This window comes from Dreissena polymorpha, chromosome 7 (assembly GCF_020536995.1).
Source record: "Dreissena polymorpha isolate Duluth1 chromosome 7, UMN_Dpol_1.0, whole genome shotgun sequence".
Lineage (NCBI taxonomy): Eukaryota > Metazoa > Mollusca > Bivalvia > Myida > Dreissenidae > Dreissena > Dreissena polymorpha.
In genome coordinates, this window is record NC_068361.1 from 44157140 (window position 1) to 44176342 (window position 19203).

The following is a 19203-nucleotide window of genomic DNA, read 5'->3' on the forward strand; positions in this document are numbered from 1 at the left end:
CAGCATTAACATATTCACAAAAAGGTTGTATTTCAAACTTCCTAAATTTAATCCTCCCATTTCTTTGGTATAGTACTCCTGCCTATCATAAGGGAAAACTTGATATCATAAGGAACAAATAATGCCAGATTTAATGTTGTACGTTGGAAGGCGTAAGAGTACTTTGTTGGACTACGCAGTGTCTATGGACAGACAAACAGATAGACGTCCAAAACAGTATTTTTTGTAGGAGAAGATTATCCTAAAAAGAGACCAGAAATTCATTTAACTACAGATCTAATAAATATCTGGTTTCTTTTTTTTTGCAATTCAAATACATGTGTATTCCCAATAAAAATCTTATTCAAAGAACAATTTGACCTAGGGTTCTCTGAAAAAAAGAAGCTTTACCCATTTATGCCTAGCGTCTAGAAAAAAAGGCCTTGGCAAACAGAGAAGACCCAGATGAGATGCCACATGATGTGACGTCTCATCAGGGTCTGCGCTGTTTGCTTAGAGGAATTTCTGTAAATATAGTCTAAATATAGAAATAAATGTACTAGACATTTCTAATTTTGGAAATAAATTGATCCAATTTAGAAGGATGGGAGAGTCCACTAGGCATAAATGGGTTAAGCATTACAAACTAACGCATTGTCACAAATGTGACTTAAACTCCCTCACCCTCTTGTCAGCCATGTTTAACCAAAAAAAAACTTTGCGAGAATCACTGGGTATTAAAAACATTTCTTACATATAAACACTTCATGCAAATGAAAAATTGCAAGTTTAATTTTAATATCCTCAGAAATTTCAAAGTAATTTGCTCACCAAACTTAAAACATTTTTTGGGCAGAAAAACCAACCGATTGAATTACAAACCAAGAGATACAGTGACCCAAATATACCACATCTGAAACTTTGTTTTCACGGAGATACAAAAAATAACATCTTAGACATGTCTGCTTACTTGTCAAGGACCTCCCAGATGGTTTGGAGACTGGCTCTGTCGAGATGTCGTCTGGTCCGGTCCAGATCTATCACGGTTACATTCCACTTCAACACGTTGGCCTCAGTAGGCATCTCAGCAAACTTCATATGAAACGCTTTGACTGCAAAATGATGTGATTACCGTGTAATTATGGAACGCTTTGACTGCAAAATGATGGGATTACAGTGTAATTATGGAACGCTTTGACTGCAAAATGATGTGATTACGGTGTAATTATGGAACGCTTTGACTGCAAAATGATGTGATTACCGTGTAATTATGGAACGCTTTGACTGCAAAATGATGTGATTCCGGTGTAATTATGGAACGCTTTGACTGCAAAATGATGTGAATACGGTGTAATTATGGAACGCTTTGATTGCAAAATGATGTGATTACGGTGTAATTATGGAACGCTTTGACTGCAAAATGATGTGATTACTGTGTAATTATGGAACGCTTTGACTTCAAAATGATGTGATTACCGTGTAATTATGAAACGCTTTGACTGCAAAATGATGTCATTACGGTGTAATTATGGAACGCTTTGACTGCAAAATGATGTGATAAAGGTGTAATTATGGAACGCTTTGACTGCAAAATGATGTGATTACAGTGTAATTATGGAACGCTTTGACTGCAAAATGATGTGATTACAGTGTAGTTATGGAACGCTTTGACTGCAAATCGATGTGATTACAGTGTAATTATGGAACGCTTTGACTGCAAAATGATGTGATTACGGTGTAATTATGGAACGCTTTGACTGCAAAATGATGTGATTACTGTGTAATTATGGAACGCTTTGACTGCAAAATGATGTGATTACGGTGTAATTATGGAATGCTTTGACTGCAAAATGATGTGATTACGGTGTAATTATGGAACGCTTTGACTGCAAAATGATGTGATTACCGTGTAATTATGGAACGCTTTGACTGCAAAATGATGTGATTACCGTGTAATTATGGAACGCTTTGACTGCAAAATGATGTGATTACGGTGTAATTATGGAACGCTTTGACTGCAAAATGATGTGATTACCGTGTAATTATGGAACGCTTTGACTGCAAAATGATGTGATTACGGTGTAATTATGGAACGCTTTGACTGCAAAATGATGTGATTACAGTGTAATTATGGAATGCTTTGACTGCAAAATGATGTGATTACGGTGTAATTATGGAACGCTTTGACTGCAAAATGATGTGATTACGGTGTAATTATGGAACGCTTTGACTGTAAAATGATGTGATTACGGTGTAATTATGGAACGCTTTGACTGCAAAATGATGTGATTACGGTGTAATTATGGAACGCTTTGACTGCAAAATGATGTGATTACCGTGTAATTATGGAAGCTTTGACTGCAAAATGATGTGATTACCGTGTAATTATGGAACGCTTTGACTGCAAAATGATGGGATTACGTTGTAATTATGGAACGCTTTGACTGCAAAATGATGTGATTACAGTGTAATTATGGAACGCTTTGACTGCAAAATGATGTGATTACCATGTAATTATGGAACGCTTTGACTGCAAAATGATGTGATTACAGTGTAATTATGGAACGCTTTGACTGCAAAATGATGTGATTACGGTGTAATTAACTTTTGAAAGCATACAGTTTATAGCATAAATGTTTTATATATATACACCTGTCTGAGAAAAAATGATCTGATTGTGGTAAGATTAACCTTTGAATTAATCTATTTAAGAGCATAAACATTTTAAATGTATACCAGTCAAAAGTATTTTGATATGATTTAAGTGCAATTCAACTTTTAATTCATTAAGTTTATGTCAAAAATGTATTCATAAAACCTTTCCAAAGCAAAAGTATGTGATTCTGGGGCAAATATTCATTCAATTCATCAGTCTACAGCAAACATGTTTTTTATATATACCTGTCTGTAGCTAAAACATCAATAGTAAATATGAAGGGCTGACTCTGCATTTAGACAAATGAGCCATGGATTAACCATGGCCATTTGGGCTGATGCTGCATTTAGCCAAATACGCCATGGATTAACCATGGCCAAAAGGGCTTATGCTGCATTCAACCAAATAAGCCATGGATTAACCATGGCCATAAGGGCTGACGATGCATTACACCAAAGACGCCAGTTTACTGTGGACATAAGAGCTGATGCTGCATTAAACCAAATAAGCCATGTATAAACCATGGCCATAAGGGCTGATGCTGCATTTAGCCAAATAAGCCATGGATTAACCATGGCCATACGACTGGTGATGTATTTAGCAAAATTAGCCATGTGTTAACCATGGCCATAAGGGCTCACGCTGCAGTAAACCAAATAAGAAATGCATTTACCATGGACATAAGGACTGATGCTGCATTAAACCAAATAAGCCATGGATTAACCATGGCCATAAGGGCTGATGCTGCATGAAACCAAATAAAGTCATGGATTAACCATGGCCATAAGGGTTGATGCTGCATTAAACCCAATAAGCCATGGATTTACCATGGACATAAAGGCTGATGCTGCATTAAACCAAATAAGCCACGGATTAACCATAGCCATTGGGACTGATGCTGCATTAAACCAAATAAGCCATGTATTAACCATAGCCATAAGGACTGATGCTGCATTAAACCAAATAAGCCATGGATTAACCATGGCTATAAGGGCTTATGCTGTATTTAGCCAAATTAGCCATGGATAAACCATGGCCATAAGGGCTGATGCTGCATTAAGCCAAATAACCCTTTGATTAACCATTGCCATAAGGGCTGATGCTGCATTTAGGAAAATAAGCCAAGGATTAACTATGGCCATAAGGGCTAACACTGCATTTAGCAAAGTAAGCCATGGATTAACCAGCCAGATGGGCCTTTGATGCATGTAAGCAAGCATTATAACCAATCCCATCATTGGAAACATTCAGCTTAACAAACCAATCATATTTTTATAAGACAATTGTATGTAACCAAATAAAAAAACATAATTTTATTAAAACAAATTTTCTTAAGTAAAATTCATTTTAATTATTAAATACTTACCTGTTATCTCTAGCTTACCCCTTTCCAAGGGAGTTATTTCATCCGGAAAATATTCAAGCGCTGGGAATCGTCCACCTCTATAAGAATCCAAATCAGGTTAAACATAGTACAATGCAACCTAACAGGAAATCAAGAACCACAATTCATCTTTCCTTTAGGCAAACATAAAAAGGCGATGAGCGGGGTAGGAGGTGGGACTTACCGATAACAGGTAAGTATTTAATAATTAAAATGAATTTTACTTAAGAAAATTTGTTTTAATATCATAAATACTTTACCTGTTATCTCTAGCTGATTTTGCAGCTGCGGCGGGAAGGTTCGCATATTTTTTCCCATCACAGCAAAACCCATATAGAGGGTTTACAGCCAGAGATAGTAGAATCAAGTCCTCTTATAATCTTTGTTAGTACAGTATAGTACTTAATTCTCGGATGGCACCAGTGTACTTACGCCATAGAAGAAACTACAGTTTGAGCCACTACAAGAGGACCCAACTTATACAAATTGTCTTGTTGGCACTCAAGAGAACGAAGATAAAAAGAGGAGAAGGTGGTCGGATTCCTCCAGAAAGCAGCTTGAAGCACTTCAGATAGTGGGGTCTGATTAATATAAGCCCACGAAGCCGAAAGAGCTCTTAATTCATGCGGTCTTATCTTAAACAGGGATAAATCCCTCGATGAAAGAGAAGAATAAGCTTTCCTTATAGTCGAGGCTATCCAACGAGAAATAGAAGCCGCAGACACATCGCCCCCCCCCCTTTTAATGGAATGAAAAGTCTCTTGCGAGAACCTCGAATAGACTTTACCTTTTTAAGGTAGAACTTCAAAGCCCTGACCGGGCAAAGGAGTCTATCATCATCTTCATGTCCACAAGTTCTAGATAGACTTGGAACTTTGAAGGGTTTGGAAGCCATAGAGGGAAGTTGATTTTTAGCAAGGAATCCTGACTGACACAACAATGTAACAGAACCATCAGAAGAGTCAAAACGAAGATGACTATCCTCGATAGAAAGAGCATGAATTTCACTTCTCCGTTTGGCTGAAGCCATAGTAAGAAGGAAAACGGTCTTCCATGTTAGGAATTGTAATGAAGCCTGATCAAGAGGTTCATAGGGAGCCTTAATAAGGGAACCAAGCACACAAGCTAAATCCCATTTAGGAGCAAGTGTACGGGATACAGGACGACTAAGTTCCATAGCTCGAACAAGTTCTGAAATAGCTGGATCAGCACAGACTTGTGAAGACTTAGTGAAAGCCAATGTATGCGAAATCATAGATCTGTATCCTTTGATGGAACTAAGAGAAAGTTTCTTATCATCAAAAAGATAAATGAGAAAATCCGCTATTCGTCTAGCAGAGGGATTGAGGGGATTAATTGTCCCTCGAAAACACCAATTGGAGAAGAGTTTCCAACGAGCATCATAGACTGCTCTGGTGGATTTTCTCCTTGCCGAAGCAACGAGGGTTGAAGCCATGACAGAAAAACATTTCTTCTGCAAAGATTGCCTGATAACGGCCAGACGTGTAAGTGGAACATTTTTGGGTCCCCATGTAGTCTGCCGCATTGAGACAGAAGATCTGACCTGTGAGGAAGATTCCTGGGATAATCGTACAGGAGACTGAGAAGATCGTTGAACCAAGATCTTCTGGGCCACCAAGGGGCAATCAGGAGTATCCTGCAAGAGCTCACCCTGATTTTCCCCAATATTTGGGGAATTAGAATGGGTGGGGGATAGGCGTAAGCGTCCAGTTGGTCCCATGCGAACGAAAGCGCGTCGATTGCCCACGCTGCTGGATCGTAAACTGGACTCACATACAGAGGAAGTCTGTGATTGTGTCTGGTTGCAAATAGATCGACCAGGGGATAACCGAACTTGAAAAAGATCTGGCTGGTCACTTTTTGATGAAGTGTCCACTCCGATGGAAGTAACTGGTGTTTGCGAGACAAACCATCCGCCAGGGCGTTGAAGCGACCTGGTATATATTTTGCCAGCAGATGAATGTTGAGTGTTTTGCAAAGAACAAGTAATTTTCTGGTTTCCAGATACAGGGATTGAGAATGTGTTCCCCCCTGTGCCTGGATGTAAGCCACCACAGATGTGTTGTCTGTTGACACCATCACACAAGAGTCTCGAAGATGTGATTGGAAATGAGATACAGCTAGAAATACTGCTCGCATTTCTAGATTGTTGATATGAAGGTGAGATTCCTGATGAGACCACAACCCTGAAATTATCAGACTGAGAGGTTCCAGGTGAGCACCCCACCCTTCCTTGCTCGCATCCGTTATTAGATATAATGATGGTTGCGGGGGAAGAAGGGGTACTCCTGCCAACAGAGTCTCCTCGTCTAGCCACCACTGAAGATGAGACCTTAAGGAGGGAAGGATTGGAATCTGTGTTAATAGATTGCCTGGAGACCATTTCCAACAAGCTGAGAGATAGTGCTGAAGAGGACGTAGGAAGAGACGTCCCAACTGCACAAAGTCTGCTACTGAGCTCAGGATACCGTTGAGAGAGAGGAATTCTTGAGCTGTTACATGAGATTGGGACAAAACCCAGTTGACCTTCATCAGAAGGTCTGATATACGTTGAATAGACACTCTGACCCGATTGATGTGGGTCAAGAAATTCATTCCCACAAACGTAAAGTCCTGTGAAGGAATGAGGTCTGATTTGTCTGCATTGAGAAGGAGCCCTAACGAGAGGAGCTCCTTCCAAGAAAATTCTAGGTTGTACAGAAGCAATTGACGATCGAGCTGGTGTCAGAGCCAGTCGTCGAAATACTGAAGAAGAATAATCCCGTGAACTCTGAGGTGTGATCCGACTGCCGACATTAGTTTGGTAAAAACTCGTGGGGCTGTCACCAACCCGAAAGGCATAGACCGGAACTGGTAGACTTGGCCTTGAAAGGCGAATCGCAAGTACTTTCGGTAGTTGGGATGTATAGGAACATGGAAGTAAGCATCTTCCAGATCCAAAGACACCCCCCAGTGCAGGGGTTTGATGGATTCCCGTATGAAAGAAGGAGTCTCCATTTTGAAAGTTGGTTTGAGGAGATACATGTTGAACACTTTTAAATCTATTACTGGTCTCCAGGAACCATTTTTCTTTTGAACAAGAAAAAGACGACTGTAAAATCCTGGAGAATAAGGATCTTGAACCCTTTCTACCGCCTGTTTTTCCAAGAGCCCGAGAATGGACTCTGGAATATGTGGATGCCGAGATACCAGCTCTATAGGGACGCGAGAAAGTGGAGGCCTTTTTTCGAATTGAAAAGTCAGGCCTTTTGTCACAAGAGAATGAACCCATGCGTCTGAAGTAACTTGAAGCCATCGATTTGAGAAGTGGAAAAGTCTGGCCCCGACTGGTATTTCCGGCATCGGAGGTTGTGGCGGTAGAAAGGGAAGGGACCTAGGGCTGATAAGCAGGAGGTGCGCCCCTGCCGGTAAAAGGTTTGAAATTCCTCTGTCCCGGCTTGGGTTTGCCCTTTTTCCCAGAATCTTTATTAGAAGACTTGTGTGACAAAGAAGGTCTGTTATAGGAAGACTGCCTATTAGGACCTGACCGTGGATTAAAAGAAGGCTTTTTAGAGAAAAGGTTATTTCTCTTAGCCGTCTTGAATGCTGGAACTGCTGGTGGCCTAGAAGCAGGATACTTAAAGACCCCTTGGCGTTGTCCAGAGTTGTTTCTAGCTAAAGAAGCATGAAGTTGGTCATCCTTGTCAGCTGTGATTGCTTCTTGTATCCTTCCACCAAAAAGAAACCCTGATGTGAGAGGAGCTGTTCTGAGCGAGTTCATACCAGGTTCCAACAGAAAATCTTTAGGTAAAGAAGTAAGGATAAGATCTCTAAGAATCCTTAGCATCTCGGACATTGAAGAAGCAGAAGTGTGAGATAAGGCCAGTGTGGTCCGTGAGAGATGAATTGACAAATCACGGAGTTCCTCCGGAACAGATTCCGACCAATCACACACCATTTGTAAAATTGTCGCTAGCATGAAGTCAATTTGGTTAGTCAAACCTAATGATCTACGTTCCCTCATTTCCCAAGTTTCCAACAATGAAAACGGAACAGAAACTGAATTGGAACCACTTGGCATTACAAGAGATAGCTTGCTTATGTCCGGATCTGGAACCGGAAGTTTTGAAAAATCCAACCCAGATGTTGCATGTGGTACAGGAGGTTTGTAACTTTTACTACCTTCCTGGTGTTTTGGATCAGCTAGTTCCTTAGGAATTTTTCATGTTTCTCCTCGTTTTGGAATAGTCTTATTAGCTGATTCCAATGATTGAAGAACAGATAGAACAGTAGAACCAATGGGAAATCGTGGGTCAGGACGAGCCGACAACTTAATAACCCTGTTGGGATCAAATGTACGAAAAAGTTGTTCTGTCACAGAAATCGTCGCATTTGAAGACAGTTCAGCAGGTCTTGGACAGTAATCTTCACCAAGAGTACGAAACATCAGTTCATAGATCTGACCAATCGGAGCTAAATATTGATCCGTCTCAACATTAGATTCTGCATCTGAATCAGCCTCACTCTCTACAACACCAGCGGTTTGTATAGAATCAGCAGGAACAGAAGTGAGAATATCTTGTACCGGATTGTAATTGTCTGGCAACAGCGAATGATCATCCCCGACGTCAGTAAACTGATAATGTAAACCGGAAGAAGGTAAATTATCAGCATTGACCGGTACAAAATGTCCCGCCGAATTCTGTATCCATAGTGTATCAGGATTCGACAGGGTAGCTGTAGGGGGTACACGACTAGATACTGTAGATGATACCCGTGGTGTTGACACTGACGCCGTTGTAGTGAGATGAGCTCCTGAAGATGCAATACGTGTGGCAGTCAACGTTGGAACCGACACATTTGGCATGGAAACATGCGATTCCATAACGGAACACGATGGTGAACGACTATACGTATGGTAAGTCCGATGCTGTCTACGTGAACGTTGCCGACGTCCTCGTTTCCTGCAATGTCGAGATCTGGATCGGCTGCGCTGTCGAGATGTGGATCGGCTGCGATGAGATCGAGATTTTTTGGAATACCGTCTCCGTGAGTGACGACGTGATCGCTTATGAGCGCCGCGACGCTGATAACTGCTCGACGAAGAAGAGCGTGTCCGATGTCCACTCCTTGATGAAGACGATGTATTCGACGACAAATAGGATGTAGAAGAATACGCCGATGATGAAGACCGAGTTCTTGACCGGCGATTGGTGTTATCGGTGGCAGGCCCAACTGATGACTGTTGACCGGTGACCGGACCGGTGACCGGACCGGTGATCAATGACCGGACCGGACCGGTGACCGGACCGGTGACATGACCGGACCGGACCGGTGACATGACCGGTGACCTGACCGGACCGGACTGGTGACCGGCCGGTCATATTATGACCGGTTACGTCACCGGACAAAGACCGTAGAATGGCGGCTGCCATGTGGTCTGACATTGATCCAGTCGTTCCATGATCAATGTCGCCGGTATGCATGGTGTGAGTCATAAGATCTGATGACGATCGACTGACAACAACACCATCTTGCCCGGTACCCAGTGACTGACAAAACCGCTGGTCATCCTTGACCAGTGGAGTCACCGGGTAATCAACGTCGGATGGAGGTTCGTTGCGTTTGCGGCTGATCGACGTCCTCCGGCGACCTGCTTTTGTCCATACGTCGTAAGCCCACAAATCGCAAACCGCACATTTGTTATTAAATGTGCAACCGGTACATGCCAAGCAAGTATCGTGGGAATCCCACCTTGCTTTGATATGACCACAAGAACCTCTATCCTGTAAGTTCATTCTGAAATAAAAGAAACAGAAAGAACCTACAAAAGACAAATTAATGATTATAAATTCAAATAAAAAGTTAAACCACAAAATGTAAACACAAAGAACGCTGTCCAATTGACCTCAATTACTTATTGGGGAATAGGCACGAATTCCTCGTGGTTCACGTGCTCATGACGTCATGTACATGAGCGACGATGCAAACAAAGAAACCCAGGAGAAAGCAGAAATATGACAATTACTGCAACAAAAAGCATAGAAATATAAACCGAATGATACAAATAAAAGATAAATAAACTTTATCCTTTTAAACTCCGCCAAAAACACAGTGAAAAGAACACATAAGTCCTGAGCCTAAAATAGGCGTGCACATGGTTTTATCCGGAAAGGAAAGATGAGTTGTGGTTCTTGATTTCCTGTTAGGTTGCATTGTACTATGTTTAACCTGATTTGGATTCTTATAGAGGTAGACGATTCCCAGCGCTTGAATATTTTCCGGATGAAATAACTCCCTTGGAAAGGGGTAAGCTAGAGATAACTGGTAACGTATTTATGATATTAAAACACCATTGACATCCCCTATACAGATTGAATAAAATCACAAAACAAACATGAAATTTCTTGCTTATTGCAAGTCAAAAAGAAATAAACACTCTAGACTGGACTTACTTTTTGAGAATATTTCTGTAGGATTTCCATCCCATGGCCAACCTTTAAACTGCCAAGCCGGACCCTGAACAAACACTGCCACAACTCTGTCCCTGCAAGGGAAATCTTGAATGTCTAATCTGAACAAACCCTGCAACAACTCTGTCCCTGCAAGGGAAATCTTGAATGTATAACCTGAACAAACTCTGCCACAACTCTGTCCCTGCAAGGGAAATCTTGAATGTCTAACCTGAACAAACACTGTCACAACTCTGTCCCTGCAAGGGAAACCTTGAATGTCTAACCTGAACAAAAACTGCCACAACTCTGTCCCTGCAAGGGAAATCTTTAATATCTAACCTGAACAAACACTGCCATAACTCTGTCCCTGCAAGGGAAATCTTTAATATTTAACATGAACAAACACTGCCACAACTCTGTCCCTGCAAGGGAATCTTAAATGTCTAACCTGAACAAACACTTCCACAACTCTGTCCCTGCAAGGGAAACCTTGAATGTCTAACCTGAACAAACACTGCCACAACTCTGTCCCTGCAAGGGAAATCTTTAATATCTAACCTGAACAAACACTGCCACAACTCTGTCCCTGCAAGGGAAATCTTTAATATTTAACATGAACAAACACTGCCACAACTCTGTCCCTGCAAGGGAAATCTTGAATGTCTTACCTAAACAAACACTGCCACAACTCTGTCCCTGCAAGGGAAATCTTGAATGTCTAACCTGAACAAACACTGCCACAACTCTGTCCCTGCAAGGGAAATCTTGAATGTCTAACCTGAACAAACACTGCCACAACTATGTCCTTGCAAGGGAAATCTTGAATGTCTAACCTGAACAAATACTGCCACAACTCTGTCCCTGCAAGGGAAATCTTGAATAACTAACCTGAACAAACCCTGCCACAACTCTGTCCCTGCAAGGGAAATCTTGAATGTTGAACCTGAACAAACACTGCCACAACTCTGTCCCTGCAAGGGAAATCTTGAAAGTCTAACCTGAACAAATTCTGCCACAACTCTGTCCATGCAAGGGAAATCTGGAATGTCTAACCTGAACAAACACTGTCAAAACGCTGTCCCTGCAAGGGAAATCTGGGATGCCTAACCTGAACAAACTCTGTCACAACTCTGTCCCTGCAAGGGAAAAACTTGAATGTATAACCTTAACAAACACTGCCACAACTCTGTCCCTGCAAGGGAAATCTGGAATGTCTAACCTGATTAAACACTGCCACAACTCTGTCCCTGCAAGGGAAATCTGGAATGCCTAACATCACTTATTTAAGAGGATTTAATATATGTTTGTTTATTTGCCAAAAAACAATTATTTGGATTTCAAATGCGTAGTTTGCTTAAATTGCTTAATACACAGGTATCAAAATAACTAAGAGTGGTTCATTGACCAGTAAACAATTTAAAATACAAAACTTATTTTATTTTATCATTCAGTGACAAATTCTTTTTTCTTGCAATAAGAAAAACTTTTTCTTTGCTTTGCTCATTGCTAAGTTTGAAAAAGATGTACAGGCTACATAAATTGATGAAAATAATTTAAAATAAAGCAAATTTTCACATTTTCTAATATAATTTTTAATTTTAAAGCATGCATTTTTGATAATTATTCAACTGTCTTGGTGCAAAGTATTAATCTTCTGATAAACATACATGATCCTATTTCTGTACCAGTCATCTCTCCTGATAAACAAATATGAGTCTATTTCTGTACCAGTCTTCAAACATATATCAGTGTATTTCTGTACTAGTCTTCTAACAAATATGAGCCTATATCTGTACCAGTTGTCAAACAAATATGGGCCTATCTCTGTACCAGTCTTCAAACATATATGAGCCTATTTCTGTACCAGTCTTCAAACATATATGAGCCTATTTCTGTACCAGTCTTCAAACATATATGAGCCTATTTCTGTACCAGCCTTCATACATATATGAGCCTATTTCTGTACCAGTCTTCAAACATATATGAGCGTATTTCTGTACCAGTCTTCAAACAATTATGAGCCTATTTCTGTACCAGTCTTCAAACATATATGAGCGTATTTCTGTACCAGTCTTCAAACAAATATGAGCCTATTTCTGTACCAGTCTTCAAACATATATGAGCCTATTTCTGTACCAGCCTTCAAACATATATGAGCCTATTTCTGTACCAGCCTTCATACATATATGAGCCTATTTCTGTACCAGTCTTCAAACATATATGAGCCTATTTCTGTACCAGCCTTTAAACATTATATGAGCCTATTTCTGTACCAGCCTTCATACATATATGAGCCTAATTCTGTACCAGTATTCAAACAAATATGAGCCTATTTCTGTACCAGTCTTCAAACATATATGAGCCTATTTCAATACCAGCCTTCAAACATATATGAGCCTATTTCAATACCAGCCTTCATACATATATGAGCCTATTTCTGTACTAGTAAACAGAACATATAATATATGAGCTTATTTCTGTACCAGTCTTCAGGTGTAAGCTTCAGAGCATTGTCGATGATTCTGTATGGTACGGTGTTGCCTCCCTGCTTACGACGCTGTATCAGAACCTCATTGTCCCGCTTCGCTCCCTGGCTTTTCTTTTGCTCAGTACTCATAAACCTGGAAAAATATGCATAAAACATTTTTGTAAGGTTGACTTGTGTTGAAATACTTATGGGAAGGGCTCTGGGAAAACCAGGCTTATCAGAGACGACACTTCCCACTTTTATGAAATTTTACGTTTAAAAGTCTCTTGTAAACAGAAAACCAGTCTAAATGCAAAGCGTCTTCGCTGATCAGCCTATTCTGACCTCACGGGCTAATTAAGTACAATACTTTCCGCACACGCATTAGGCTTGGTTATTCAAGAGTACAGGTCATATATCATATGTATAATCAGAGTATATGTGAACCTTGCAAGTAGGGTTTATCATTCTATTAAACACAAAGCATGGACATATAGAGATGAAGGTTGTGATCATCTCTCTTAAACTCAGACGAAATGAGATCTGTTGAGATATTTTGATAAAGGCTTAATGCATATCAATGTAACATGGTCGTAAATATCTGGAAGCTTTCCTTGCGGTCAATTATATCTCTGAATTACTTAAGGAAACAAGATGTGTTTGTGAAACACAATGTCCCCCTATATGGCGTTTGACCTTGAAGGATGACCTTGACCCTTCACCACTCAAAATGTGCAGCTCCATGAGATACACATGCATTTCAAATATAAAATTGCTAGCTTCAATAGTGCAGAAGTGACATTACATGAGCAATTTTGACCCATATATTTGACCTTGAAGGATGACCTTGACCTTTCACCACTCAAAATGTGCAGCTCCATTAGATACACATGCATGCCAAATATCAAGTTGCTATCTTCAATATTGCAAAAGTATTCCTAAAATAAGCGATTTGGACCACATATATTTGACCTCTGACCTTGAAGGATGACCTTGACCTTCACCTTTCACCACTCAAAATAAGCAGCTTCATGAGATACACATGCATGCCAAATATCAAGTTGCTATCTTCAATATTGCAAAAGTAATCATAAAATGAGCGATTTTGGCCACATATATATGACATCTGACCTTGAAGGATGACCTTGACCTTTCACCACTCAAAATGTGCAGCTCCATGAGATACACATGCTTGCCAAATATCAAGTTGCTATCTTAAATATTGAAATACTGCAAAAGTGTGCATTAAATGAGCGATTTTGACCCAAATATTTGACCTTTGACCTTGCAGGATGACCTTAACCTTTCACCACTCAAAATGTGCAGCTCCATGAGATACATATGCATGCCAAATATCAAGTTGCTATCTTCAATATTGCAAAAGTTATTGCAAATGTTAAAGTTGGCGCAAACCAACCAACAAACCAACAGACCAACCAACCAACAGACAGGGCAAAAACAATATGTCCCCCACTACTTAACTTGTGGGACTTATAGTTCAGCCAAACACTTATATACATACTGGTACACTCAATAAATTTAGTGAACCACAAGAAGGATTTTGTTTTTTTAACAACACCAAATGGATATTGTTTTAATGTTTGTATCCAATAAGATCTCAGCATGTAATATTAGGTGTAATTATGAGCTTTACATGCGCTAAATGACATAAAAGTATGGTGAAAATTAAATGGAAACAATTTTTTCTTTGCCTGAAATAGTAAACTCAATAAGTTCATAGCATTTTAGTAATTGGCATGTTATAAATCAACTTTTGCCCAGTGTCAAGTAGTCGATTACGTGATTTTAGATCATATGTTTAGCACTTCAACCACTAATAGGGCATTTACACACCCCTAAAACAAATCCTATGGTACAACGGTATGGCATACCTAAGATCCTGGAGCACTAATAGTGCAGTCAAACACCCATATAATAAATCCTATGGTATAACGGTATGGCATACCTAAGATCCTGGAGCACTAATAGTGCAGTCAAACACCCCTAAAATAAATCCTATGGTATAACGGTATGGCATACCTAAGATCCTGGAGGACTAATAGTGCAGTCAAACACCACTATAATAAATCCTATGGTACAACGGTATGGCATACCTTAGATCCTGGAGGACTAATAGTGCAGTCAAACACCCCTATAATAAATCCTATGGTACAACGGTATGGCATACCTAAGATCCTGGAGGACTAATAGTGCAGTCAAACACCCCTATAATAAATCCTATGGTACAACGTAATGGCATACCTAAGATCCTGGAGCACTGATAGTGCAGTCAAACACCCCTATAATAAATCCTATGGTACAACGGTATGGCATACCTAAGATCCTGGAGCACATCTTTAGCATTGAACATGGTGATGAGAGAGGTTGTGGCAGCAGGGATGATGATGATTGGGGTACGAGATCCTGTACCAAATAGACAAAAACATGGTTATAGACACATTGAACTAGTCCTCTCAAGGCATTTCAGCCTCGCTCTGGGAAAACAGGGATCGGTGCACGCTCTGGGAAAACAGGGCTCAGTGCGCACTCTGGGAAAACAGGGCTTAGTGCATGCTCTGGGAAAACAGGGCTCCGTGCACGCCCTGGGAAAACAGGGCTTAGTGCAAACTCTTGGAAAAGAGGGCTCAGTGCACGCTCTGGGAAAACCGGGCTTAGTGCATGCTCTGGGAAAACCGGGCTCAGTGCACGCTCTGGGAAAACAGGGCTCAGAGCACACTCTGGGAAAACAGGGCTTAGTGCAAGCTTTGGGAAAACAGGGCTTAGTGCATGCTCTGGGAAAACAGGGCTCAGTGCATGCTCTGGGAAAACAGGGCTTGGTGCATGCTCTGGGAAAACAGGGCTTGGTGCATGCTCTGGGAAAACAGGGCTTAGTGCATGCTCTGGGAAAACAGGGCTTTGTGCATGCTCTGGGAAAACAGGGCTTAGTGCATGCTCTGGGAAAACAGGGCTCAGTGCATGCTCTGGGAAAACAGGGCTTGGTGCATGCTCTGGGAAAACAGGGCTTGGTGCATGCTCTGGGAAAACAGGGCTCAGTGCATGCTCTGGGAAAACAGGGCTTAGTGCATGCTCTTGGAAAACAGGGCTTGGTGCATTCCCTGGGAAAACAGGGCTCAGTGCATGCTCTGGGAAAACAGGGCTTAGTGCACGCTCTGGGAAAACAGGGCTTGGTGCATGCTCTGGGAAAACAGGGCTTAGTGCATGCTTTGGGAAAACAGGGCTTAGTGCATGCTCTGGGAAAACGGGGCTCAGTGCACGCTCTGGGAAAACAGGGCATAGTGCACGCTCTGGGAAAACAGGGCTCGGTGCACGCTCTGGGAAAACAGGGCTTAGTGCACGCTCTGGGAAAACAGGGCTTAAAGCACGCTCTGGGAAAACAGGGCTTGGTGCATGCTATGGGAAAACAGGGCTTATTGCACGCTCTGGAAAAACAGGGCTTAGTGCACGCTCTGGGAAAACAAGGCTTGGTGCACGCTCTGGGAAAACAGGGCTTATTGCACGCTCTGGGAAAACAGGGCTTGGTGCACGCTCTGGGAAAACAGGGCTTATTGCACGCTTTGGGAAAATAGGGCTTAGTGCACACTCTGGGAAAACAGGGCTTGGTGCATGCTATGGGAAAACAGGGCTTGGTGTATGCTATGGGAAAACAGGGCCTAGTGCAAGCTCTGGGAAAACAGGGCTTGGTGCACGCTCTGGGAAAACAGGGCTTGGTGCACGTTTTGGGAAAACAGGGCTTATTGCACGCTCTGGGAAAACAGGGCTTAGTGCACGCTCTGGATAAACAGGGCTTGGTACATGCTCTGGGAAAACAGGAATTGGTGCACGCTCTGGGAAAACAGGGCTTGGTGCATGTTATGGGAAAACAGGGCTTGGTGCATGCTCTGGGAAAACAGGGCTTGGTGCATGCTCTGGGAAAACAGGGCTTGGTGCACGCTCTGGGAAAACAGGGCTTGGTGCATGCTCTGGGAAAACAGGAATTGGTGCACGCTCTGGGAAAACAGGGCTTGGTGCATGCTCTGGGAAAACAGGAATTGGTGCATGCTCTTGGAAAACAGGGCTTGGTGTATGCTATGGGAAAACAGGGCTTGGTGCATTTCATATTCACTTTCAATGGTGCCCAATGTCAGTCCCAAAAATGAGTCTCAAATTTTGTTTAACTCTTTACCACTTCGATATGTTTTTATTTGTAGTCCCTTAGAAAATTAAATTTAATTTAAGAGCTTTTTTACTAAATTCAAGTTTGTAAGGCTTCATATCCAAACCTTAGATATTGATAAGCAGCAAACAGCATATAAGTCATAACCTGAACAGACTGCGAGTTTTATGCTATTTGCCCATAGCCATTTTCACTTTGCTTTTAAGTGGGAAAGGGTTAAATATTTAACACTGGTGAGTCCTGACCTTTTTTCTGTCCAGGTGGGGGTCGGGCCTGTGAGATGGGCCTGCTAGCAGGGGCAGCCTGGGGCTGTGAAGGGGGCTGAAGGGCGGCTGGCTTCCTAGGGGCTGTGGCTCCCTCTGTCACTGACTTCAGGGTCATGCCGTGATAGGTACCCATGGTCTCGATGTTGAACCCTTCTGTAGCTGTAAAATGGGGACATGCGGATGTTGTTTCAGTGTTTTGCAGAAATGTATTCACAATCAACAAGTATCATAATCTTAATTCTACCAGAGTATTGCATCTTTTTATACACATATAAAACTGAATCATCTTAATAAGTGGAATGATGTATGCATTAATATAACATAATCTTTAAATAATGTGCCATATTTTCCTGATACCAGTGTTTACATAAATGAGAAATGTCGCTTATATCTTCAAGCTTCCACATTTTGCATCGACACAGATATCAGTTACATTAAAAGATTTTGAATATAAATTTGAAGTCTTACATTCTTTTGCTCCGAAGCTTTCCTGTGCGTATCTGTTGTATGCAATGGGCTGTGGTTTGGGTTGGGGCTGAAACAATCATTTACTTTTATTACTATTAAGAACAAGTTTATTAGTAATAATCAAAAAGAATAAACAAAATAATATAATCACAGAAAACACTTTGAACATTAAAATAATGAAAAACGAAATTATTTCAATAAATAAGATTTCATGTAGAAAATAAGTTCTGTTTAACCAAAAAATGTGGTAGACTTGAATTTGTTACTTGTAATAAATTTGAGAGCCAATAAGATTGATATTTTGTCAATTGTTAAAAGTAGCTGTCACTTTCAATACATTTTTAAGATGCATATCGACCCCAAATACAAATATTTTAAACTAGAGCACCGCATAACCGGTGCCACGCTCGCCTACGGGTGTAGTTTTTAACAAGAGCAATGCCTTGCGGGTGCAGACCGCTCATCTATTTTCTTTTTAAAGGTGAAAGGACTCTCATTTTCAATCACAAAGGAGGGAGGGGTGGAGTGAAGAGGGGTGTATAGTGTGGGGGTGTGGACATTTATTACATTATCTTCCAAAAATGCGAAAAAAAAAAAAAAAAAAACGAAAACAAAATCGGGGGGAGGGGGGGGGGGTGATTCTTGGGTGCGATGGTTGGACGGTATTTCAAACATAAAATAACAAAAATAAATATTTGTATTTTTTTTAACCGTTTCAAAAAAAATGGGGGGTGGGGGGGGTATAGTGTGAGGGTGTGGTGGTAATTTGTGAGATGATTTAAAAAAAAAAAAAAATTTAGGGAGGGGGGGGATTCGGGTGGGAGGAGGGGCGGTGGGGCGGATTCTTTGGTGCGAAGGTTGGAGGGTATTTCAAACATAAAATAATAAAAATAATTTTTTGTGTTTTTAACCGTTTCAAAAAAAAAATTGGGGGGTGGGGGGGGGGGTATAGTGTGAGGGTGTGGTGGTCATTTGTGAGATGATCTAAAAAAAAATAAAAAAATAAAAAGGGGGGTGGGGGGAGGGCACGGGGGATGGTTTGTGTGGAGTCTATTGTGGTATGTCAGGTAAGAGTAGTTTTGTCAAAGTATCAATCAAATCTAATCATAAATAAAGAAGTTATGGCAATTTTAGCAAAATTTAATAATTTGACCTTGAGAGTCAAGGTCATTCAAAGGTCAAGGTAAAATTCAACTTGCCAGGTACAGTAACCTCATGATAGCATGAAAGTATTTGAAGTTTGAAAGCAATAGCCTTGATACTTAAGAAGTAAAGTGGATCGAAACACAAAATTTAACCATATATTCAAAGTTACTAAGTCAAAAAAGGGCCATAATTCCGTAAAAATGACAAC

General features: G+C 41.0%; 1 protein-coding gene across 2 annotated transcripts in view; it reads right to left on the reverse strand.

Annotated features, from left to right (window-relative positions):
• Nucleotides 1–19203, reverse strand: part of LOC127837930 (parafibromin-like) — a 35487-nt gene that overhangs the window by 2198 nt on the left and 14086 nt on the right. The window contains exons 9-14 of one of the 2 annotated variants that reach the window (XM_052365386.1): nucleotides 17850–17916; nucleotides 17361–17540; nucleotides 15278–15365; nucleotides 12958–13095; nucleotides 10475–10566; nucleotides 950–1091 (exon numbers count right to left, since the gene is read on the reverse strand). In XM_052365386.1, the coding sequence (XP_052221346.1) occupies nucleotides 950–1091; nucleotides 10475–10566; nucleotides 12958–13095; nucleotides 15278–15365; nucleotides 17361–17540; nucleotides 17850–17916 (707 nt within the window). Of the gene's footprint in view, nucleotides 1–949; nucleotides 1092–10474; nucleotides 10567–11507; nucleotides 11611–12957; nucleotides 13096–15277; nucleotides 15366–17360; nucleotides 17541–17849; nucleotides 17917–19203 lie in introns of those variants that run through there. The other variant, XM_052365387.1, reaches the window with a different exon arrangement.